Source organism: Dermacentor variabilis, chromosome 2 (genome assembly GCF_050947875.1).
Source record: "Dermacentor variabilis isolate Ectoservices chromosome 2, ASM5094787v1, whole genome shotgun sequence".
Classification (NCBI taxonomy): domain Eukaryota; kingdom Metazoa; phylum Arthropoda; class Arachnida; order Ixodida; family Ixodidae; genus Dermacentor; species Dermacentor variabilis.
In genome coordinates, this window is record NC_134569.1 from 134,041,574 (window position 1) to 134,066,236 (window position 24,663).

A 24,663-nucleotide genomic window follows, 5' to 3' on the forward strand; every position below is an offset into this window, starting at 1 on the left:
TACCTGCACACATGTCCCATAATTCTCCATCGCGCCTGGTCTAGCTCACCGCTTTTTGCGCTATAGGGACATAGGGACAGAACGAACGAAAGGATTCGCAATTATATTCATATTCTGTTCGCTGTCATCTGCTTATGAGGTCTGTTCCAGCGCTGGTGCTGCTATTTCGGCAGGTACAAAGCGCTTATATTGTTTGCGAATGGATAAATTCACAAAGATAAAAACGATTTGCATGTTTTGCAATGTTTTGCACTTTAATAACAATAGCAGGAGGAGCGCTGCAGGAAATGAAACTAACGAGTACAGGCAGCAGGCGGCATAACGCTCCATTCCTTGCATCCGAAGAAGAAGGCAAAAATTGATTTAAACGATTCATAGGATAAAAGATAGTGCAATTGTGAATTAATACGAAATAATAATAAACAGCCTTATGTATTTACTATGAATGAGGAAAAATTATTGTGCCTACAACATACATATGCACATTGTGAAAACCTGCAAACTGCGGGTATCTTCATTTTTGGCTACTAGCACCCTTCTTGAGTTGATTTCAGCTAGGCTAATGTCAGATATCGCATTATGTTTTACGGCTGCGTACCGTAATGCAAGCTTGAGCAAGGCAGTCGATCTGGCGTAAGTTTGCACAAATAATTTCTGAGCCCTGTGTGCGACCAATAGATGGAGGCTATTTCAAGAAAATATGAGCATTCTCTTGCAGTATTGTTTTACATCTAGGGGCGTTGAAAGCTTGCAATGAGTATTCCAGTGCTTTAAAACGCGCTGCACTACACCTTGTGGCACGTAAATGATCGCTGTACATAACGGATGGAACTCTTTCCAAACTGCGAAAGTAGCTTTTTCGCATAGCAAGGGCGGCAGCAGTGCGGAGGATACGTGCGCTGTAGGGATGTATGCGCAATTCTTTTTGAAGTCGCACGAAACTTTTAAAAGTTTAAATAAGCGTTCATCGTTACGTCCTCGAAGGTAAAATGCGGAGACGCGAACTTTATATATTGGACAAGGAAACTCTTGCTTGGGCTAGTTGGTTCATGCTTGAATTAGTAAAGGCAAGGCGCAGAAGACCAGGACTGTCGTGTGTCCTGTCGTGTGTGTTCTTCTTGAGTCCTGGTCTTCTGCGCCTTACCTTTAGTAATTCAAGAAATGGTTGTTAATTTTACGAACTCTATAAACACTGCGACTTAATCTGCAAGAACATTATTGCGGTTTGTTAGTTTGTGGCTATACGTGCAAAAAGGCAATACGAGTGTTTATTCAACGCTGTTTCAGAGAGAAGCGGACTACACGCGCCGCCATTTTTTTTTTTCAGGTTCGAGCAGACAACTTTGTTACTCAAGTGCCACGGTGTTCGCAAAATTCAGCAACTATGCAAGCAAGTCGTCACAGCAAAACAGCCTCCGCCCTCATTACAACGCCTCCCCAGCCAACCGTATACAGAGTAGCCGATAAAAAGTTTGTGAAAGCGACACCAACGGTCAGCGGTTGAATGAAAGTTTGCGCGGGCGGCTCCTATAGAAGCTTCCCATATCTGTGTAGTTCCGGAGTTCCAATAGGTCCTGGTTTTAACACGCAAAACCTGAGAATTTAATATATCTGCAAAAGAGTACGCATTTGGGTTGATTGGCTCGTGATTACGAGCAGAAATCACCGCTCAACGACAGCACGAAGGGAGGGAAAAGGGACACGGCGCTGACTAACAACCAAGCCTCTTTCTTCTTTTAGCGAGCATATATTTACTTTACCACTTGTGGGGTTCTTGCCCTTGCTCTTGGGACAAAGGAACGACAACACAGTAGTGCAAACAATCACTGGGGCATTTAATGCAGCTTTAATAGACTAATGCCTGTTAGCCGATTTGCTATCCACAAAGCATGCCGATGGGCGCGCCACAAATCGTGGAAGTCCGACTCACCGCGACCGGATAACGAGCGAATATGTTCGCCCCATGCTGGACACCAGCGCCTGGCCGTTCGCACGTACGGTCACACGAACGGTGGCGCGTTCGAATGATCATGTTCGTCCATTTCCGCGTAGGCCTCGTGTGACGGTCTCGCAGAAGCATGGATCGGCGCACGCGCAGAACGTCCGTGCCGCTTGCCGAACCCGAGCCAAAGAGGAAGAGCCTTCTCCTTTATGCGTCCAAGTAACCCCGCCATTAGGTGGCGTTAGCAGAGCAATACTCGCGCCATCTCTCGTACTACCCTGCAAGCGTACCGACCGCTGCAGTAAAGCCCCGCGGCGAAGCCGGATTACAGGATACGGAAGCTATGCGAGAAGACAACATATCAGGGGACGCGTTAGAGTCGCGCATCCCCACACACTACCGCGAAACAAAGAAAGCAACAGAAATTCAGCATGCGCAGGGGCAATGAACTGAAATAACTGAGATAGGAAGGCTAACTCCTTTGGAAAGAGTAAAATGAAGGGGAGGCTTACATAGGTTTCGCCGTTATTGTGGATGTGGAAGTTTTCAGAAATAAGACGTGCGCGGTTACCGTGGTATTTTGACAAGGAGGTCGCATCTTTAAAAGACGGCTTGCAGCCGCATTCATTGCAATGCAGTGTCAGTTGACTATATCTAGCTTGTTTTTTTAACCTTGTGGGATTGTTCGCGCATGCGGTTATTGATGCGCCGCCTCATTTGACCGATATAGAAACGCTTGCATGAAAGAGGAATCTTATAAAGCACACAGTCACAACAGTCAACAACAAACTCCGGCATGTTCTCCTTTTTTAGAACTTTCTTTGTTCTCTGTCACTCGACTGACTTGTTGGCACAGGCTACCTAATTGTTTTCGAGCAGTGAACAACAGCCTAACACCTGCACTGTTGACTTTTCACAGCGAAGCTGTATATGGATAGGAGTCCGTACTTATTGTTCTCCGTGAACAAAAACTATCATCATCAATGGATCATACCCCCGTAAGCATTCATGCTTCCATAAGTAAGAAAAAAAAAGCAATCGCTCATAGCCCCGTAATGTAGAGGCTACAAGCACTCAGCAAAGTGAAGCGAACAGTGCTTAAATTCTTTCTAATCATGCATACAACATACAGAACAGCATGTCTAAAACTGTCATCCTCAATGGCTCATTCCCCCGGAAGCAACGGCTCATTGCCCCAGGAGCAACTGCTCATACCCCCTTGAGCAATGGCTCATACTCACGCCAATCCTCGCCTTTATGGCACCTGCGTTGAGCTGAGCTGTGGCTCATACCCCCGTAAGCAAGAAAAAAAATGCAACGACTTATAGCCCGGTAACATTCATAGATACTAACTTTGCGTGAACTAGCTGCAATGACACTACCCTTGTAGTCGTTGTCGCTGATATCAATGTCGATGTGTCGGTATCGCAAGGGGAGCGGTTTACCCGTTCTGTGTTGCAGACATATCCCTTGCGATGCTACACCGATCCGGCCCAACCGTACATGCATCGATTTGGCATTTTCGAAGAATGTGATTGCAGTTGCGAGTGAAATAATGACCACCGATCAAGACAACAAATGCGTGTCTGTACCTTTCGCCAGGATGACCACATATCAAGTCAATAAATGAGTTCGCACCTTTGTTCAAAATTATGTGCCACCTCGGTTCCATGTGCTAAACAGCTTCGCTGGTCAACTACCTTCACAGTGTGGAATGGCTCATAACTTTTGGAGAGTATGCGGAACCTGGGGCACATATGGGACAACCGCAACCATTTGCCGTGAGTGATTCTCAGATTGAGCGGCTGCTGATTACTTGCTTTTTATATACCTGTTTATTGTATTATATATTATATATCTAAATATATCTTTCTTTTATGATTGCTGCCAACGGCATCTCTGCATCACGACAATCCTCGCCTTTATGACAGCTGCGTTGAGCTGAACTGTGGCTTACCATTTCAGGAATCGCGAAGGAGGCTGAAATGCCGGCGTTACTGATTTTTTGTTTATTCACCTGGGTTTCCATACGGCGTAATGTGGAACCGAAATTATCAAATTGACGCAATATAGGCCAAATTATTACTCTTACGCAAAGTGAACAGCGGGTGCCTACATGTATATACCGATTGCTTAGTTGAAGTAAACCTAAGACAATGACTAATGAGAGAAGCAGGAAGCGCGAGGTAGTTTGTTTAATCAAGAATGGCTTTACATTGCACCTCCTTTGCATAGTGTAAAGGTTGTGCCAACGAGGAGCGCCCCACAAGGTGTATATCTGCTAGTTAATTTCTCGTAAATGTGCGTGTGTGCGTGTGCGTCTGTGCGTGTACGCTTGCATGCATGCGCGCTTTTACGTTGCCCGGGCTGTGTTCACCACGGGCCTTTTTTTTCTCTGCCTCGATATAACGGAAGGACGAGAAGTTGCACATGGCAAACGGCTTGCGCCATCTTGCTCTGATCGTGAGAAAGAGAGCAGCGTCCAGTTTGGGCCGCCGGGTGCCGCTACAGAAGGCGCCCTCGGCTATCGATTCGTGAACCTGTATTTGAGTTTGCCGCTCGTCACCGCTGCGCCACCACGAATGCATTCGATGCACTAGTGGCTTTGTTTCCTTCACAAACGCAACGTAGATGGCGGCACTCGCTAAATCTCTCTAAGACCGCTGCAGAGGCAGAAAACCAATAGATGGATTCTCCGGATCGGCTTTGTTATACCGGTAACAGACACATACATGCTCCCCCTCCGGCCAACCTTTCCCGCTTTTCCACTCATTAAACCGTCTCTCTCTATCTCTGAGATTATAAATCAATTACAGCCCTGTTTCATTGATTTCAGAGAACAAATTCTTATCCCATGCGTGCTCAAGAGGACGGAAGGGGTGTGGGGAGAAGGGGGCACACTAACATAAATTTTTTGTCTTTTCTTTTTATATGGCTGGGGCAAGTGCCCACCAGGCATGGTTACCATGGTTGCCCCATAAGTTCAGCGCCTCAAGAACCTTTATCAAGAAACGATATCGGAGCTATCGATTGTCAATTAACAGATAATTTTGCTGCACTGCCTTGTGGACCTATATTGGCTTTGTTTAATATAGAAGCTTACTACATGAAATAAATAGTTTCATTTATAACTATACGGACATGTAGCTTCACTTTTGACGTGGCTTACGCGAATAGCAGTTAGAGAAACTGACCGTGTAAGGTGTGAAGAACAATGTATTCATGGCGAGCTTTTAGTCCTAAGTACCACGCAAGTGTAATGACCTGCAAACGCAGTGGTCGTCATTTATTTGCTCCATACGAAATTCTGTCAGAAAGTAAACCAATTTTGAATGTAAACACTTGATTTCTGCTATTCAGCGTTCGGAGAAAAAAAGAAATATAAATAAATAATTAATTAAGAAGTAAAAAAAATACATAAATAAATGAACAAATTTAAGGTACCACTGAACTGCCATGCTGCTTGACGTCGTCTAAGCTTGCGAGCCATGGCAAACGACTGCGGCAATCCATGTTTACCATGGTTGTCCGATAAATTCAGCGCCTCGAGAACCTCTAGTGATAATCGAGAAAACATTTTATCCACCCTGAACACTCTCGGAGATCAGGAAGCGCGCCTCTTGGGAGGTCATGACCTGCAGGACGTCTTTTTTTTTCCTCTCTCTTTTTTCCTTTCCTTCTTTTTCTTTCGTTTTTTTAGCAACACCAAATGTTTAAAAAATTTCCTGTGGCAGGTAGCACGACTCCAACCATTAATCTGAATTATTCGATGAGGTGGCCATTACTTCTACGAAAAATCAAGCTGCTCAACTGTACACATAACGCTAATTACGCTAATTAACATTTTAAATTATTTACTTTATGCGGCATATATTTCAATCGTTGAATTGCAGCTAGTGAGCATGCCAGGCCTATGGACTTTGAACGAATTCTGAGGATGGCGCCAGTTTCGAGATGTGCTCCGTTAAACTTGCGGTGAAAATGCATTGGAAAAGGCTGTTTCATGCAGTGCAATACAAAACTAACTGGAGTGCCAATGCATTTAATCGGACATCTTGAAAACTGATTTCTTGAAGCTGGCGTGGTCCTGAGAATTCGTTCCAAGTTGTTATGCCCTGCGAACTGACCGGCTACAATTCGTAAATTGAAATAGGTATATGCCGTAGAGTTAATAATTAAAATGGTGATTCGTGTATTTACGTTAAATATTCAATTGGGCATTTTGATTTCTCGTAGAAGTAGTGGCTGCCTCATCGAGCAACTTAGATTAAGGGTTAGAATTGTGCTTTCAACCACGGGGAACATTTAATGTTTGGTGCACTGAAAAATAATGAGAAGAAAAAAAGAAAAACACCTGGTATATATAGCGTTGCGCTGCTGAGTACAAGGTCTCGGGTTCGTTGCCGGCTGCGGTAGCAGCATTCTGGCGGTGGTGAAGTACAAAACCTCTCGTATACAGTGCTTTGAGTGCATGTTAAGGAAACACAGGGGGTCAAAATTAATACAGAGCCCTCCACTACAACACTGCTCATATCCCATTGTGCAGTTTCGGGGACTTTAATCCGAGCATTTATCTCTCTTTTTTCCTTCTTTCTGTTCTTTCTGTTCTTTTTTTTGGGGGGGGGGGGGCGGGGGAGCGGGGGGAGCCCATGTATCCCGGATACTTTCATGTTCCCGCGGTTGGGAGTCCGCCATACATCAGTGGTGCACACAGTAATATCCTGGTCGTGGAATGCTGTCGAGGATGTCGATTGCGCCGACATAAACCTCAGAAAACACCAGAGGCAAAACAAATAATAATAAAAGAGCAAAAGCGAGAAATGAACTCCACTTATGCTTGTTTCTAGGTCTATTTTTTTGCTGAACGTGTCCAATTTGTAAGCGGGCTGTCAGCCCTGACTTTTGTGAGGAGCAACCGACTTTTATAAGTCGCCCATAAACGTTCACGTCGTCCATCCACATTTAGAATAAACCCCAGTTATCATAATAATATCACCTGGTTCTTGGCCTGTCCCCACACACAGTGGGTTTGTACCATTGTAGATAGAATCATCATCATCATCACCCGGTGGCCACAGAAAGAGGCCCGTTCGCAAACCACGTGCGGCATGCTCGCTCCGGCCTATAGCGCACTGTGCGAGAGAGCGGGTTACGGCTTCGGAGGGCTGGCGAGTCGAAGAAGCCAAAGAAGAAAATGAGTGAGCAAGAGCCGCCTCTCATAAAAAACGGTGAGTGCCGGCGCAGAGCGTCAAAGCACGAGGACGGTGGTCACGCCGGAATCGCTGCGAACTCGCAAGTAGCAGTAGGAATAGGTGCATTCGCCGATCGTGCGAGTTGGCGAAACGTGAAGCCCGGCTTGCAGCGGTCAGTCATCTTTCGTAGGGGCGTGTACGCCCGTGTTCGCTCGCTTCCGTCCAGCTGTCTTGTCGTTCGGGTGACAAGGGGACGCTGCTTTCAGTCTCGCTTTCCTGTAGGTAGTGAGAGTCGCACCGACGTTTCGTAATGCAACGACTGCAGCATTGGGCCGTGACGGAACGTTAGCGCCGATGAGGAACCCCGCATTCAAACGGATTCCCTGGCAAACTAACATCGACGCTGCCTAATTGTAGCAGTCCTATGAATGCGTAAGCATTATGACGCTAGTTCCCTCGCACTATAGGGCTAGTCCCTTCGGAAATCTATCTGTCTGTCTTTGACGCGTAACACGATGTGCTCCATAGATATACATGGAATCCTTAGGAAGCATATATATATATATATATATATATATATATATATATATATATATATATATATATATATATATATATATATATATGACCAGATGCGTTCAGGTACGTCAGAGACGTATGTGTACAAGAGGAACGACGTGAAAGAATGCATACGCACTATCTGACAAGTCCCACTAGGGAGTTTCTGTAGTAACATTTTTCGTCACTGGGTCATTTCCAAGAGAAGCATCGAGCCGCTAGGATGACGCTCGCTAGCTTCCAAGTTTGGGGTGCCTTTTGTACACTGATGCCATTAAATGCCCAACGGGCATACACTGGTCAACGTTCGTCGCAACTAATGATGTCTATGGAGCCATTGTCTCGACAGGATAACTTGTCTTGGTCGGGTTCTCTTTCTCCCTGGCGAAGACAAGACCCCGTGCCGAAAACTATGGCTCCACCGACATCCCTTGTTCGAGCAATGGGAATCATTTCAGATCGTCATATTCCAGTGTGCATTTGTCTTCCTAGACACTGAGGTTGCTCTAAGTGACGAAGGAGTAAAGGAACTACCTTTGTTTTGTTTACTAATTTAATGGAGAAAGCAAATTTGGGTTTTCTCTTTTTTTTTTTTTTTGCTTTGAACAGTGGGAAACGGAAGAAAACTGAAAGAAAAGGTAAATTACCGCCTATAGGAATTCAACTGACGTTGCCCATGCGGGGTTCTACCAATGCCGGTGGCGGCTGTCTCCTTGCCCCACCCCCTCCACGTGTATACTGCCGTCACAGCCACTGCAATAATAAAAAAAGGAGTAGGGGAGGGAGGGGGGGTCTGATTTCCGTCAAGCGACCGTGCTTCTGCACATAGAGTAACACAGCCATGGCAGCGTCAGTCGCTGCTGGTTTTCAGGAGTGTTAGTGGACTTTGCGACCACAGCAAGATTTTTGAGCAGCTCCGGGTGCTGCTACTGGTCCACTGGAAAGCGACATTAGAAGCTGTACCACTACGCAGAGGTGCGGTCACATGGATACATGCATTCCTTCTAATTATAGCTGTAAGCCTGTCACAAATGCGGCTTGAATATGGCGCTCTCGTCAGCCCGTCTAATGTACGTCTTCGCAGCACCCATCGTTTACTAATTAGAATGTCTCGTGAGGTCCCGTCTGGTTTTCTTCAGAAATATGCTGCACTAATTGTAGAAAATGAACGTCGCTTATACGGAAAACAAAAATAGGTAGTTCTTGCAAACCACACATAACCGAACACTCTACAGCGGCTTAGGTTTAGCAACATGAGGACTGTGCTGGGAATGTAGACAGCGTGCAGATGGCAGGCCTCTATAGCCACTGCTGCAAAGAAATACTTAAAAGGCAATCGTGCACAAGCACGTCTTCCGTCACCGACAGGTTCTGCCTCTGTCATGTCGATGACATGCCTTTTCTTTCTTGTCGCGAAAAACTACCGGCGTTTCCGTTTGGCCAATTGGTGCGCCTGTTGCCGGTCCAAAATATCGGCAATTGCGCACGCACACGTGTAATTACGGCCGCCGCCAATTCTACAGTCAACGCAGTAAAAGGTGCGAGTTATCGCGAGCGGCTTAGCTCGCGTGCAAGCGGTGAATACTACTGCGATATGGCACTTTATAGACGCAGATAGACCTGTGGTTACATGAATACAAACATGCGGCTGTACGGGAGGAGAACTATGGCGTGAAATGTCCTTACTTAGCTCGCGGCTTCGGGAAAACCTCCTTGCTTGCAGGCATCCATCAGTGCAACCCATGGTGTCTCGTCCACGTAACCAGCGCAGCCAGCGGCGACGGTGCCACCCTGCGGCGCACAGTGTCACCACTGCAACCACTAACACCTCTAAAACTGCGCAGTGGGTTATGACGGACACCATGCATGGTGGATGGCTTAAGGATTAATTTGGCCACCCGAGGTCCTTTATTGTACACAATCAAAGGAGGGTATTGCGAGCGTTCTTCTTTTGCATTCTGCCTCCGTCGAAATGCGGCGGCCTGGTGGAATCAAACGATGAATACCTCAAGCTCACAAGCAGGACGCCGCAGCCACTAAGATACGGCGGTGGGTGAGCCAGGCCACGTGATTCTCTGTTACTCGGGGTACACAGAAAACGCGAGTTTGAGCGCAGCAGCGGCAGTGAATGTGATCGGCGAACACTCGTTCCGGCCATGATACACAATATATGTACGAGGAACCAACGTTTATCAGGAGGCACGTGAGCGCGCGTTTTCCGCAGACAGATGTAAAAAGAGGCGCCCGCGACGTGCTCGCTCTCTGCGCGCAGCGATGTCCCTGAAGGACCGCAAGTACACCATCCGGGAGCTGAAGTACGAGGAGCTCCCGCAGCTGGTGAAGCTGTGGAAGACCATCGGCTTCATGGTCAGCGCCGACCTCGTGGACTCTCTGTGGAAGTGCGACCGGGCTGGCATCATCGCAGCAGTTGCTGACGACGGTGAGGGCAAACGTCGAGAACTATGAACGCAGTCGAGCTAACATAAAGACTGTATTCCAGCTGCTTTTCCTATGTCCGCATTTCGTCAGTGGTCCGAGCGATCCGAGCCAATCGCTACATGATTCGCACCAGTCGTGAGCGAAAGGTGATAAGAAAGAAACGGGATTGAACGAAGGAAATCGTATACTATCCCATTTCTCATCGCGATGAAAAGCGTAAGCAGACGAGAACAAAGGAGGAAAGAAGGGGGAAACGAAACGGGGGGGGGGGGGGTGCAGAATGGGTTTATTAGTGCAACAGGAAGGGCTGATGCTGTTGGTCTGTGTATAGTTGGTCACGGTTTAAATGCTGGTGCGAATGCAACACCCAGAGTTTAGGTTATGACAAACAGAATACGTCACAATACAATTTCAAGGAAAACACGGATAATGAAAGGTGAACGCTAATCTTTCAAATGGCAAATTGTTCAAGCCGAGGCTTGGAAAATCGTTCCGCTTGTTGAAAGCTTTTTTGCGCATGCCCAAGTGCATATCTGTACTCCTTTCCGCAGCAATATATCAACCTGGACATTAATTTTAGAAAATGATACAGATATTTCACGGATGTAGCCCGTCTCTTTGTAGTCTTTAGCATTCAATACTCGACCGCAACAGTTCTCGTGATTTCACGTCGTTGCTCCTGCATTATTTCTTTAGTATTTCGAAATCTAGGTTCACCGTTGCAGGAAACGCATTGTGCAGTCGCCGTCAAACTTGACCCGGACAATCAAGGCGCATCTGTAGTGGCTTAACATTAACAAACACATACTGAAAGAAACGAACATGCAACGCTTGGAAGAAAGCCACTTTAAGCTACAGCAAGGCACACCAACCAGAAATGTGCAGAACCATCCGCAGAAGAAGCGAGCAGCGCTTAAGGCGTGTTCTGCTTAAATGCAATGGTGAATACACACGTACACGTGTATTGCTTCTTATTCTAAGCAGAAGTTCGTGCTCACTCGCTCGCTCATTACCGCGCCATCTACTTTCTCGTACAACCTTTGTCAAAAGTGTACGCGCTACTCCGCACCTTCGCCGTGCATGTCGTTCGGTTGTGTAGTGCAGTTTTCGTGGCGCTTCTTGCATTCCAGACCGCTGAATAGTCAGTACGAGAGTTCTTTGCTTTCTGCAGGGACGTTAGAACTTGTGATATGCCGCAGGAACGGCCTTAAACCGCCTGTAGTGAGACTGGTGGTTGCAGGCAACGTATAGCCCTCGTAAAGCTGTGACCGAGACCGTACACATTTCTTTCTACACTGACATCGGCATGCCCACATGATAATCCCGGTTGCGCGTTAGCCTCAAGGCATGGTCAATTTTCGACGCCTTTATCTTCTGCCGACGCAGCCGACATGTGCAGGCGCAAGCACGAAGACCAACTTACAAAGTGCGCAAATAAAATAAATAAATAAGCAACATATCGTATGTATTCGGACATAGGTCGACCTTTTGATTCCGTAAATGTGGCCCGTAATGAGCTATCGACTTATGTTCGTGAACAAAGCTAGCAAAGTACTGAGCTAACGAAGTTCCTCCGTTGTGTCCGCCCTAAAGCGAGTCTAGACACTATCCAGACAGGCCATATGAAATGCTGCATACTCAACGCACTCGACGCCACCTGAGAATGACGTCGCTTGGGAGGCTCAGGATGCCTATAAGAAGCATATCCGACAGGCGTGTCGCTCATTCACTTGTGCAATAGCCGAGCTTACGGTGTGCAGGTGTGCAGGTTGTTCGTTTTTTTTTTTTTTCTAAAAACGGTATGGGTCGACCTATGTGGGAGTGAATACGGAAAACAAATAACTATCAACGACTACCTACCTACCTACTTGCTTGCGAGTGCAGTCGGTGTGATATTTTGCGAACGCGAAATGATGGACGAAGAGATAAGGAAAGTTAGCCGTGGCCACGGGGCTGGTGCACGTTTGTCGAATACATTCTTTTTTTTCCCCATTGGAGGTTTTATCTTTCATATCTGTGCGCATACGTCATTTAGAAAGATTGCTTGTTTCCAAATTACCACCCACAAGAACACGCAGTTTGATTCTTGTGCTCACAAAATTAAAGGACGGAATTCCACGCTGCTCCTGGGCCGATGCATTGACAACATTTAAATATACATATATATTCTGAAGATTTGCGTGCTCTAGAACCACGATGACATTAAGAGGCGCGCCGTAGTGGCCGACTACTGATTAATTTCGAACACCTGGGGTTCTTTAACGTGCACTTTAAATTAAAGTACACAAGTGTTTTCGCATATGGCCCAAACCGAAATCCGGCCACCACGGGACCGGCCGGGATCAGACCCACGACCTCGAGCTCAACAGCGCATCGCCATAGATACTAAACGAGGCGGGTTCGAAGACATTTCGTATCTACACGACACGGTCTACCTTTGACAAGACAGCAGTTTATCAGTGATTGATCTTCTGAATAATTCTTGAAATGCCTTCTACGGGAAATGACGGACACCAAAATAAGCAGAAGCGCTTCCTTCACGCTAACACCAATTTAAAATAACTTTTCAACAATATAAATCTTTCAGTTTATATACAAACACAGAACGTACGAAATGTTGCCTCGACACGCTTCGTAATTTCTTTACGAACTGCCCACCTGCGCTCTGCCCCTACCATCCAGGGGACGAGCTCGTTAAACAAACAGCAACGATAGGAGCAAAATTGCTTAACTAAGCGTAGCATTGACTGGCTAAGGACGTCGTAGGATCACGTGGCACCGATATGAGCCATGGAAATGCGCTTTGTCTGATTATTTTTGTATGTGTGTACGTGCATTTAGTTACTGCATGAACTAACGTTTACCCTGTGGAACACTACAGGGCCGACTCAGCCGTCTATGAAGAAATGATCAGGGTATACTGCTCGTCGCAGGCGAAGAGCTTCACGGCGTGCCGCTGACGGGCAGCTTCTGGCAGCGAACTCGCATACTCGGGCAGATCTATCACAGCAGATGCCATGGAAGCCATGACGCTACCAACCGAACGCTTTTCCCACCAGCTCTTTAAACACGTCTCGCACTTCGATTTGCTCACAGCGAGCGACATCACAGTGTTTACGAGAGGGATAGCTCTATTATTGGCTGCAGGCATTACGAGGAAAGAGAAGCTATTCCTTCGCTCTTGCAGACGGAACACGGCGCGTCGATCACCCCGCGAGACATGCTATGCGAGTAGTGTGTTCAACAAGATTGTCGCATGTAACAGTAATCTACATTCTAAAGTGAAATTGGAGTCATAGTGGACAAGTACAAGGTGCAAGTGAACCGCAGGAATGTCCTTGGTATTGCTATTTTGCCACGAAAGTTGCAAGAACCATAAAGGTTCCTACAAAAATGACTATATGTAACTATGACGCTCGTGTCTACGAGGCCTGCAAGCACCCCGCTGAGCCATTATGGGAACGATGCTTAGGTCATGGATTTGCCTAAACTTTGTCCTTCTGCCTTTAAGTAGATTTATGACTTCGCAAGCTTTTAAGTTTGAGCAAGGTATAGCTTTGTAAATGCGACAATCTGCAACGATTTTTCACGTGCGTGGAGTCGTACTGCCTTCTGCGTTCAAAAAAATATGCTCGCTTCGTAATTTGTGCCGACGATGGCAGATAAAGCGCAGCAAGTGAATCTTCAGGAAAGTCTGCAGTTTACAAGCGCAAAGATAAAGAAAATCCACGTACTAGCTATCCCTCCCATGCTAGTTGAACAATCGCAGAGCCAAAATTATCTCGAGTGACTTTAGTCGAACAAGTCTATCGCAAGAACCACGGCCTCCGAGAGATTGCACGCAGCGCGCAATCCCGGAGGCCGTGCAAGAACAAATCGCCCACACAAGCGCGCGCGTGCCGTTTTCACCGTGACGTCATCCCGCCCTGTGCGTGCGCAGGCGAGGTGATCGGCTCGTGCTGCGCCCCGTTCGTGGGCGAAGGCATGGCCAAGCTGTGGCTGCACGGCCTGCTGCAGCAGTACCGCAACCAGGGCCTGGGCACCCAGCTGGCCGACCGGGCCATGGAGCACATCGGCGACGCGAACGCCTACACGCTGTGCATCCCGGAGCACGAGCACATCTACCTCAACAAGTACCAGTTCAACGTGAGCTCGCGCCTCTTCCAGGTACTGGGGCCCGCCGTGCCCCGTCTGACGGGCGTCATCACGTCGCTGGCCGGCGTGCGCGTCATGGAGAGCGAGCGGGGAGTCCGCGAGCTGCTGCTCGAGTACGACACCGACATCGTCGGCTTCAACAGGTTAGCGCCGGTCGGGGGGCGGGGCACTCGCTTCTTCTCTGGGCACACGTCTTGCAGAGGCTTGGCGAGGCATAATGTGAGCCCACGTGGGCTGGGATGTATACCGTGGCGTAAGCGTACAGTAACCGCTGGGTGCCAACTGCGGCAAAGTCGGAAGAAGGCAAGTACCTTTGTCGGAAGTGCCCTTTTGCTAAGCATTTTTTTTTGTTTACATGTTTACGGGCTCTGAGTAGCGATGTAAAATTTACTATGTTTAGGATGGGTGTGAAAAATAAAGCGGTTTTGTTATTTTCTTTTGAGAGAAAAGAAAAAGAAACAACACTAGCAAAAGAAATATTCACCGAGGAACTATATCACACTTAAGTTATATACATCTTGACGAGGAGCAATACGTAATGGCAGCGATGTAGGTGACACACTGATTATACAAAAATAATGGAGCGAGATGCTCTTCCCGCTCGACCACGTGACATATCCACCTGCAAACAAATAAGATTTCGCAATTTTCTCGAGCAGTCTGCAATCCGCGATAGATAAGTTCTCTGAACAATTGGCAATTAATCCGGAATACACATCTAGACTATTAAGTTTACTAACTTTAGTGACAATAAAAATTTCTTAAATTTGGATTGAACATGAAGCTCAAAATATTGGCGTTGAATAAAAAAAAAATTCTAAACTTGGTGCCTGAACGAGCACTGCCATTTTCGACACGATGTTCGCGGTAGACAATGTTTCCCATCGGTGGAATCTGTGTGCATGCTTTTTTTTCTTTATTCACATACCCTAAGGGCCCTTTACGGGCATTGCATAGAGGGTTCAAAAAAGAAACCCAAAAAGTGATCATATTGCATAACACAGTGAAAATTAGAAAAGCATAAACGAACATGCGCTCAGGAAAACAGGGAACATATTTTATTTTATATTCATATTTACATTATATTTACATATTTTATATGTTACATACTTTTATTTTGAGTACCTAACTTTTCTTACTAAACTTTCTGTTAATTGACGCATGGCCAAAAATATAGTAAACCATTGAGAGACAGCGAAGTTCGCGGTAATCTTCCTAGATACGTGAAAATATCACGTTCGAATTTGACGGTAATATTTTTTAGCCACTATTTCGCCAAGCACAAGTGATCGCAAATATTTTTTACGATAACGGAAGTCGTAAAAAATTAACACGATGTGCGTATAATAAAAATTTCCAATACGAATTGAGCATCTTTTGTTACTGTATGTATATTCAGTCCAAAAATTTTATGATTCGACATTCCAGAAATTTGTAGATTTGTGATGTCCGTACGTACGAGCTAGAAATGTGCGTTATAATGTATAGGGCTAGAACTCTGCAAGAAATCTTCAAAACATCGTTGTTAATTTCTGTCAACCGGAAATGCCTCGTCTTGGCTATTTGTCACATTCCCGCGAATGTCGCATCCAGAGGACAAGCACAAGGTATTTCTCACGTAACGCGCAACTCTTATGGACGGCTACCGACAGCCCGTTGTTGCGCGTTGTACTTGTACGTTCTTGTACGTACTTGTACGTTATTGTATGTTGTTGTTGTACGCTGTACAACAACGTGAATCCCACGCATGGGCTACCGGATGCGAAGTTACATCAATGCGCACACAGACATGGAAGAGAGCAGTAACGGCAAACTAACCTCCGTTTGACCGCTACGAGCGCTATATTCGTTTGTTCGCTTACCAATACCATATCTGCTTCTGGGAAGAAGACACCGGACCACCCCGAAAAGCTGTATCAATTTATGTGTCGGCAAGGCGCCGTGTCAGCAGAGTTCACGGTTTAAGACATCCGAGTCCCGGGTCCGTCTTCGGAAACCTTCACTTATGCGAATACAAAAAGTATAGAAAATAAAAAAAAAACACAAAAGCTATCGTTTAAGGTCAAACAACATTTGAGTGTGTAATGTAAGCGGAGTGCGTTAGCTAATTAACGTGCATTACTATAAATAATACAATAATGATCTAATTGTAGAGGTCGTCATTTAATTACTCTATAGTTGGGTTAAGGGGAACGTGGGCGTCCCATCGTGTAGTCCGCTGCTGGCTACGCGCACCTACATCGTGATGGCTAAGCGGAGCCTGTACGCGTATACGCACTGTTCGATGGCAGAAGCTGCAAACATTCGGCTGTCTCCGCGTGGCTGTTGTCTCGGCCCCTTGCTGCGCGCAGGACGGCGCTGCTGGACCGCATGCTGAAGGAGAAGAACACGATGCTGCGCGTCGCACTCCGCGACGACAACCAGATCGGCGGCTACGGCTTCATCAGCGAGGGCGTCCACGGGGCGGCCATCGTGCGCCACCTGAGCGCCGACTCGATCGACATCGCGGAGCTGCTGCTGGGCCGGCTGTTCAGGGACTTCGCGCCGGTGGCCTCGCGCGGTGTCTGGGCCGTGGGCTGCATCCAGAGCTACGAGTCGCACAGCTTCTTCAAGAAGTTCAACCTCAAGTCCATCCACGAGATGAAGCTGCTGCGCCGCCGAGGAGTCGACAACGACATGTCGCGGGTTTACGTCTTCTACTGATGTGGCCACCCTCCTCTAATCCCCATCCCCTCCTGCGGAGCTCGCACTGTGCAGCATTGTCGGCAGCAGCCTTGGAGAGCATCGTACCACCGCCGCCCATTCCAGGTGCCGCACTTCGATGTGTGTCGCTCGAAAACGAAAAAACAAAAACAAAAGTTGTTATGCAAAGAATGCTGTCTGGCTTTATATTTCGCCTGTATGAGGGAGGATAAAGAGGAAAAGGTTGAATTTCTCTTTGGGGGAGAAAGCGCGCTGCGAGGAGCAGGATCGACAACTGGTGTAAGAGCTCGAATTTTCTCGCAAAAGTTCGAATACGCTCCAGATCCGCTCAGCGTTCCTCTACGTCGCCTAACGGTCTGATTTACTCATCATACTTGCTCGCTGCCTCCTCCTGGCGAACGTGCTTTCTCCACACTTTTTTGCACACCTAGTCACACAACAGGTGTTTGGACATGGGTCTTACATAGAGGTTTCTTGCAGTCGGAGGCGCTTGTGACCGTTGCCTCTCCGCGGGCGTCCTATAATTCGGAAGTCATGTGTGTCACCGTTGTCGAGCATGCATTGCTGGCTTGCCTCGGCCCCGACGTGTTTCCTAAGTGAGCCACTTGTCTAGTCCCGAACTTAAGGGGAAACGACAGGTCGACAATCTCATGAGACCGCTCAATCATTGTCAGTCAGACTCGGATCCGCATGTGATTTTAAGGTCTTTTCTGCCCCGGTGAATTCGAAAGGGCACGCTTCCTAATCATAGTGAATATATTTCCGTTATAGGAGGTGTGTATCTCAGTCTGAGTGCGTAGACCGATATCAGTGAGCGCGAGCCTGAGGCACAATGAGTTCCAGTGAATCGAAGTTTGTGGGACCCGAAGTGATTTCAAGCGAGTTTGAATCGCGCGCAATTAGAATGGCTCTTTAGCCCACTTGACTTCTTCATGCGAGGCTGCGATATACACCGTGGGTCCTAGTTAAGTTTGGTCAAGCTGTTTAAAAATAATGAAGGAAACACGCTGCTACATACAAGTATAAAATCTACAGGTCTCGTGATCGAACACCGTAACTCTTAAAACCGTATCTTGCACTATGTTCTTAACAGCTTGGTTAACGTTAGCTGTGACACGCTACATATCCCACGCCCCTACATTCACAACAGCGGTCCGTCGCAGCCAGCAAACCTTGGTTGGGAAACGGAGACAGAGGCTGACTTGGGGCCCCAAAAACCAAATTTAGGTGTCATCTTGTACAGCAAGCTCTTTAGACATTTCTATGTGAAAACATTTGTCACACCCTATGAAACACTGGTATTTGCAAGCTTTAACAGCATGCGGCACCAGCCCCTACTATTTCCCCACCCGTTTCATCTGCAACGGGTCAACGTAACCTGGTGATTTTGACGTTCTTACGAAGGTAATAGATACCCTTACCTGAAGTTTTTGGGGGCGAATGCGACCACGGGAAAGGCTGGGGCTGTATTCGCCATTATGTGAATGGGGTATCACGTGTGCACAGCCGCAGCGTCGAAAGTAGGGTAGTGGTTTGAGAACGAGTTTTAGCATCGCTAGGGAAGCATTAGCAGCGCCATGGTTCGTAGCTCATCTGTGATAAATAATGATGCCGTAGAGAAAACTAATGAAATAAAAGAACGACAGATTATAACAAAAATTCTCAGTGCCCTTCCACTCTGGGAAGAAGGATGATCAGCGAAGCTGCGTATGTGGGCCCCTTAATGGCGACCTGCACCTCCGCCGCGGGTAAGCCCGGCATTGCACTATCTTCGAGATCGGGTCACGTATGGAGTGTGCTTAAAGGGAAGCTGAAAGGTTTTCCAGAAAAAATGAGTGAACATGCGTACATAATGGTTTTCAACCCTCCGAATTCGAATATCGTATCGAAATTGAGCGAAAGAAAGCGCAAATATATTTTATTTCGACGAAAAGTGCAGCAGCGGACACGCCCAGCTCGCGCGTCTCGTTTCCGCCTGTGATTGGTCGGGCGCCTCGTGACGTCAGCTCTAGTGACCGACCACTGCCGCTACACATGAAGCGCGGTGCCAGGTAGTTTGGTGCTGTAATGGAAAATTAAGAGGTAATGGAAAATTTAGAGAGACTGCATTTTTATGAGGAGTTCGGCGTTACTCCCTACATGTACGAGCCGATTGCGAAGAGCTAGCCTCTCGAAGAAGCACACGATGCTGGTGCGAGCAGTGCTTTCGACGCGAACGAAAGCGAAGTCTTAGGATCTCCTCGTGTTGGCAATGCTCTTTGGTGAGTATGTTTTTTGCACAGCGATCTAGCGATCTCGCCGATCTTTCGCCGATCTAGTGAGGTCGTTTCCGGTCAAACAACTGTAGTGTTGTGTTCCTGCATGCGTCCTCGTGGAACGTAAGCGGGGATGCGATCGTCGGCATTTGTGCGCTGTCCAAAGCTGTCGGCAATCTACAAAGACGGTTTAAACGCGTGAAAAGCTTCCCGGTTCATGCAGTACGTGTAGTGACCTGCATCTGTGCGCCATCCGCACACTACTAGCAACCGAAGTCGTAAAGGCGGCGAATTCCGTCGGCTACGTGACGGTCGGTTTCTCGCTGTGCGCGAGAGAAGGGGGGAGCGTAGCGTCCTGGCGTGCGCCCGCTTTCCAGCACATGCAAACTCTGCATTTGCACTGCGTTATGGTAGCTGCATGCAGGCTGTTTTACAACACACGTGCAAATAGAAAATTCGCGGCGCTTTGCGACGAAACCTGCGTCAAGGGTGGGAGATAAACATGCACCTTCCGTTCAGCGTGCTAACACGAAGGAGCTCGCAGTAAATCAAAATCCAGGTTTGGGCGAGTTCGTGTGTACGCTCCTTGTGTACGCGAACACTGACGGCACTGCGCCGGGCCTTAGACGAGCCGACTTGACTGGCAAACCCAACGCACGTTTTAATGATAAATTCTAGTGATAATCGTCGTCACGGAAGTGGTTGGAGCACAGCACTGTTGTTCTTGAGGGCTTGAAATTCTTTCGCTTCACAGCAGCCTCCCACTTCGTTAAAAGCTTCTTGTCTTGTGGGAAGCAATGGAAGACAACATCGTCGCGGCCGCTGGTGCTCGTGCAACCGTAGGCTGCACAGAAAGCCGGCACGATCGGCCCACCACTTCAGTTGATGCTGCGCACGTTGACTACCACTCTACATACACGCAGACGCACCAACAAAGGAATGCAGGGTCGATCGAAGCAGATTACGATGGCACGCACGCAGAAACAAGCACGGTCAGGCACGGTCGCGCAGGCTGCGAAGGAACAAAACACTAGAGTTGACGTCACAACACCGCGGTTTCCGGTCTCCGCTCGCATCGTCAGCGTCAGCAGCAGCGCGCGGCATTCGACGGGGGGCGGAGCTACAGCGCAATTTTAACCGACGATTACGTCGCTCCTAATTGAAAAAACACCCCCAAATTTTACCTGCATGGTTTATAAGGTTCCCGCATCCGTATATGAGCGTCTTATTGAATTCGACAGACTCTTCAGCTTCCCTTTAACGCCTGCTTCACCTCCACCGCGGGTCTGCTCGGCATTGCACTCGGCCCACGTCGGGGGAGTTTTATGTCTGCACACGAACACGACGCTGGTGGAACTAGCCCTTAACAGCTTCGTTGTCATTCTCTGTAAAATTGGTTACGTCTTTGCGTCCCTAATTCTTCTTCTTCTTCTTCTTCATCATCATCATCATCATCATCATCATCATCATCAGCCTGGTTACGCCCACTGCAGGGCAAAGGCCTCTCCATACTTCTCCAACAACCCCGGTCATGTACTAATTGTGGCCATGCCATGCCTGCAAACTTATGAATCTCATCCGCCCACCTAACTTTCTGCCGCCCCCTGCTACGCTTCCCTTCCCTTGGGAACCAGTCCGTAACCCTTAATGACCATCGGTTATCTTCCCTCCTCCTTATATGTCCTGCCCATGCCCATTTCTTTTTCTTGATTTCAACTAAGATGTCGTTTACCCGCGTTTGTTGCCTCACCCAATCTGCTCTTTTCTTATCCCTTAACGTTACATCTATCATTCTTCTTTTCATAGCTCGTTGCGTCGTCCTCAATTTGAGTAGAACCCTTTTCGTAAGCCTACAGGTTTCTGCCCCATAGGTGAGTACTGGTAAGACACAGCTATTATATACTTTTCTCTTGAGGGATAATGGCAACGTGCTGTTCATGATCTGAGAATGCCTGCCAAACGCACCCCCAGCCCATTCTTATTCTTCTGATTATTTCCGTCTCATGATCCGGATCCGCCGTCACTACCTGCCCTAAGTAGATGTATTCCCTTACGACTTCCAGTGCCTCGCTGCCTATTGTAAATTGCTGTTCTGTTCCGAGACTGTTAAGCATTACTTTAGTTTTCTGCAGATTAATTTTTAGACCCACTCTTCTGCTTTGCCTCAGGGGACCAATTGCATTGCAATTGGTCCCCTGAGTTACTAAGCAAGGCAATATCATCAGCGAATCGCAAGTTACTAAGGTATTCTCCATCAACTTTTATCCCCAATTCTTCCCACTCCAGGCCTCTGAATACCTCCTGTAAACACGCTGTGAATAGCATTGGAGATATCGTATCTCCCTGCCTGACGCCTTTCTTTATTGGGATTTTGTTGCTTGCTTTATGGAGGACTACGGTGGCTGTGGAGCTGCTATAGATATCTTTCAGTATTTTTACATACGGCTCGTCTACACCCTGATTCCGTAATGCCTCTATGACTGCTGAGGTTTCGACAGAATCAAACGCTTTCTCGTAATCAATGAAAGCTATTAATATCCCTTTTATTATCCCTAATTTATAAATTATAATTTATAAATTTAATTATATTTATAAATATAAATATAATTAAATTATAAATATAAATTATTTTTATAAATATAATTTATAAATTATCCCTAATTAATAAACAATTATTGATGACGACGAACGCGGGAGCAGTGGCACGAGCACGTTCGCGCGGTAGCGCCGAGGGGCGCTAACGAGCCAGCTGTGGATAAAGACGACGCTGGAGCCAAACCTGATGATAGTTTTGTGTCTACACAGGACACGATCTTGGGGGAACTATGGCCCTTAACAACTTCGCTGTAAAATTGATTTAATTTTTGCGAAGGGCTGTATACGTATCTTTTCCCCGTCGGCGACGAAGTACGAAGCCCCTAGCTGTAGAGTATAAGTACTTCCGAACATCTCCGGAAGTTTTCAGATAAATGACTCGGAAGACCGTGGGAAAAAGTACCGATTCATTATATGCGTGTCATATCGCATGTACCGAACAGTTCGTCCAGGGAGCGAACGCTGCGGTTGCCATGACTGCCGCCGTGAAGCTCGCACATTTATGTAGCAAAACCTGCCTGCCCAAAAGAAATGGTCTGCAGCCTGCACCACCAATCAGAGCAAACGGTACGTTCAAGGTGCACACCGCGTAGTTTTGCGGATACATTTCTCTTACGACAGAAATTACATGCGTATGTATGACAGGCGGATGTCAAGCTCATCGCCTAAGAGAGCACGATAATCCAGTCCGCAAGGGAGGCGATGGCAATCTGTCGCCGTGAAGGTTCTTGCGGTGTAGCCATCACAGAGAAATCAAGAGATACACAGCATACGCAGCTTGTCATTTGTCTGCGTCCAGGTACTACTTGCGCTACGCCATAAGAGCCTTCACAAGGACACACCAACAAGCCCAAATCTTCAGACTGACCAACCTGTCATTGCATTGTCAAATGTGTGATTCCTCACCGCTTTTTCAGAATTCCAGCATTATTTGCCGTAACGGGAAATTGTACGGGGAAGTTGTAGAAGCAGCGCATTTTTTTTTTGTTTTATTATAAGACAGTGTCAGCCCTCCGTTCTTGTCCTCCTGGTACAAATAAATGCGGTGTCCTGCGCGAACGCCTTCACCATGTTGACATTATCCGTTGTGTCTACTCATTGTCTAAGATTTTATCAAGAGAAAGGTATATTCATTGTTTTGTCAACTGCCCGGCGATCGGTGTTTGTCGTCATTCCTTAACCATATATATATATATATATATATATATATATATATAGTGAGAGAGAGAGAGAGAGAGAGAGAGAGAGAGAGAGAGAGAGAGAAGCTGGACTCCTTGGTACGTCCTGGCTACTGCATTGCCGAGTAGACAACTTGAGTAACTGGGCATGCGTCAAAGGGTATGCACTCATTCTTGGCCGATCCACCATAATGGACGGGCCACTGTGATACAAGTTAGGCTTAAATGTATTTAGATGTACTCGTATGCTGGACTTCACCCCTTCTAAACGTACTGATAAGGAAAATCGGAGTATATCTTGGCTACGAACCAAAGAAATCACACAGCAAGCCACTGCCGCAACATCCTCCATCTCGAAACTGAGAATGAGCCAATTCCGAAACGCACAGTCATTCGTGTTCTCGGATTCCACATTCAAGGGGATGGCAAAGCCGACACTCGAATGCTAAAAGGTACACAAGAACTTCATTAAACGAAACAACTACAATAACTCGGCACATAGCGAAAAAAAAAAATCATGCACACTAGCTATGCAGAATAGTTGCAGCATTTGCAGCACCCTGCCATACTGTACCAGCTTAGATACTTGCACTTCACAAAAATATAGCGCACGAAACTCGGTTAACAGGTACGGACGAAAGTAATTAAAACACGGGAGCTGTGACCGAACTCGAACGACTCTAGCAGCATTGGGAGGAAGCTATAAATTGAATCATGCATGGGATCCAGCCAGCGCTCATAGCCAGTTCTCAGATCTCGATCTGTTTGATTACCCGTGGACTGGATCGTGATTCGCGTCTTCTATGGCTGAACCCTTGCTAACGTGATGTCGCTAAAACAGCGTACTTGTTTTCGCAGTTGGAACATTCGAACGCGTAGACACGCCGCCGTGACATTAGCGAGCTTAGCTTAAAGCATAATTATTGACGCGAAAGCATCAATAATTATGGCCAATCGAACGAAAAAGCCGGCGTCTGCCGTCTGGACAAGCGAAAAACGGCACTTAAATTCCAATTGGCTACGACGCCATGTCACGAGCTCGCCTCGACGGAGCAGAGGGGGCGCAAGGGGACACCTGCTACCCCGATAGCGCGCCAGGTTTCGCGTGAGGGGAGAGGGCATCGCCTGCCATGCCATACCACCCTCGCTCTCGGAAGCCCGTGTTATCCGCACGTTCCTTGTCCGCGCAAGCTTTCACCTACGCTCTAACTGCGCCTCGGTAAAGCTAAACCAAAACGCACCAAGCTTGCCCAAGCGCTTCAACGCGCTCGCTTGCCCGCGAGGAGTTCATAACTCGGAACGACCGCTCAGCGACGATCAATTGGACATTGATGCTTCCGCATTCACAATTCGTAAGTGTTTAGGTGCCGTTTTGTTTTTATTCTATAAGCTCAAAAAGCTTAAACAACGTGGATGTGACACGCTATTAAAGTAGTGACAGCTGCCGACAGCACCTCCTGGTTTGTACCAAGCGGAAATGATTTAATAGTGCGAGCCCTATGGCGCAGGTGCCTTATACGTTAGTCTGTTGTGTCACAATAGCAGAACACTCCGAAAGTTCGGCGTCACTTGCAAAAGCCGTTCCCTTCTTTCCCCTCTTTTTTATTGTACAAACGAAGAGCCCGAGAACTGCAAAAGCAGTTAAC

The 24,663-nt window shown here is 47.2% G+C and overlaps 1 protein-coding gene across 1 annotated transcript; it reads left to right on the forward strand.

Annotated features, from left to right (window-relative positions):
* The first annotated feature begins 7,086 nt into the window (after nt 1-7,086).
* Nucleotides 7,087-17,146, forward strand: LOC142570985 (uncharacterized). The gene is made up of 4 exons (XM_075679280.1): nt 7,087-7,170; nt 9,965-10,132; nt 14,072-14,429; nt 16,638-17,146. Exons 1-4 carry the CDS (start codon nt 7,137-7,139, stop codon nt 16,987-16,989), a joined length of 912 nt encoding a protein of 303 aa, XP_075535395.1. The 5' UTR covers nt 7,087-7,136; the 3' UTR covers nt 16,990-17,146.
* Nucleotides 17,147-24,663: the final 7,517 nt, after the last annotated feature.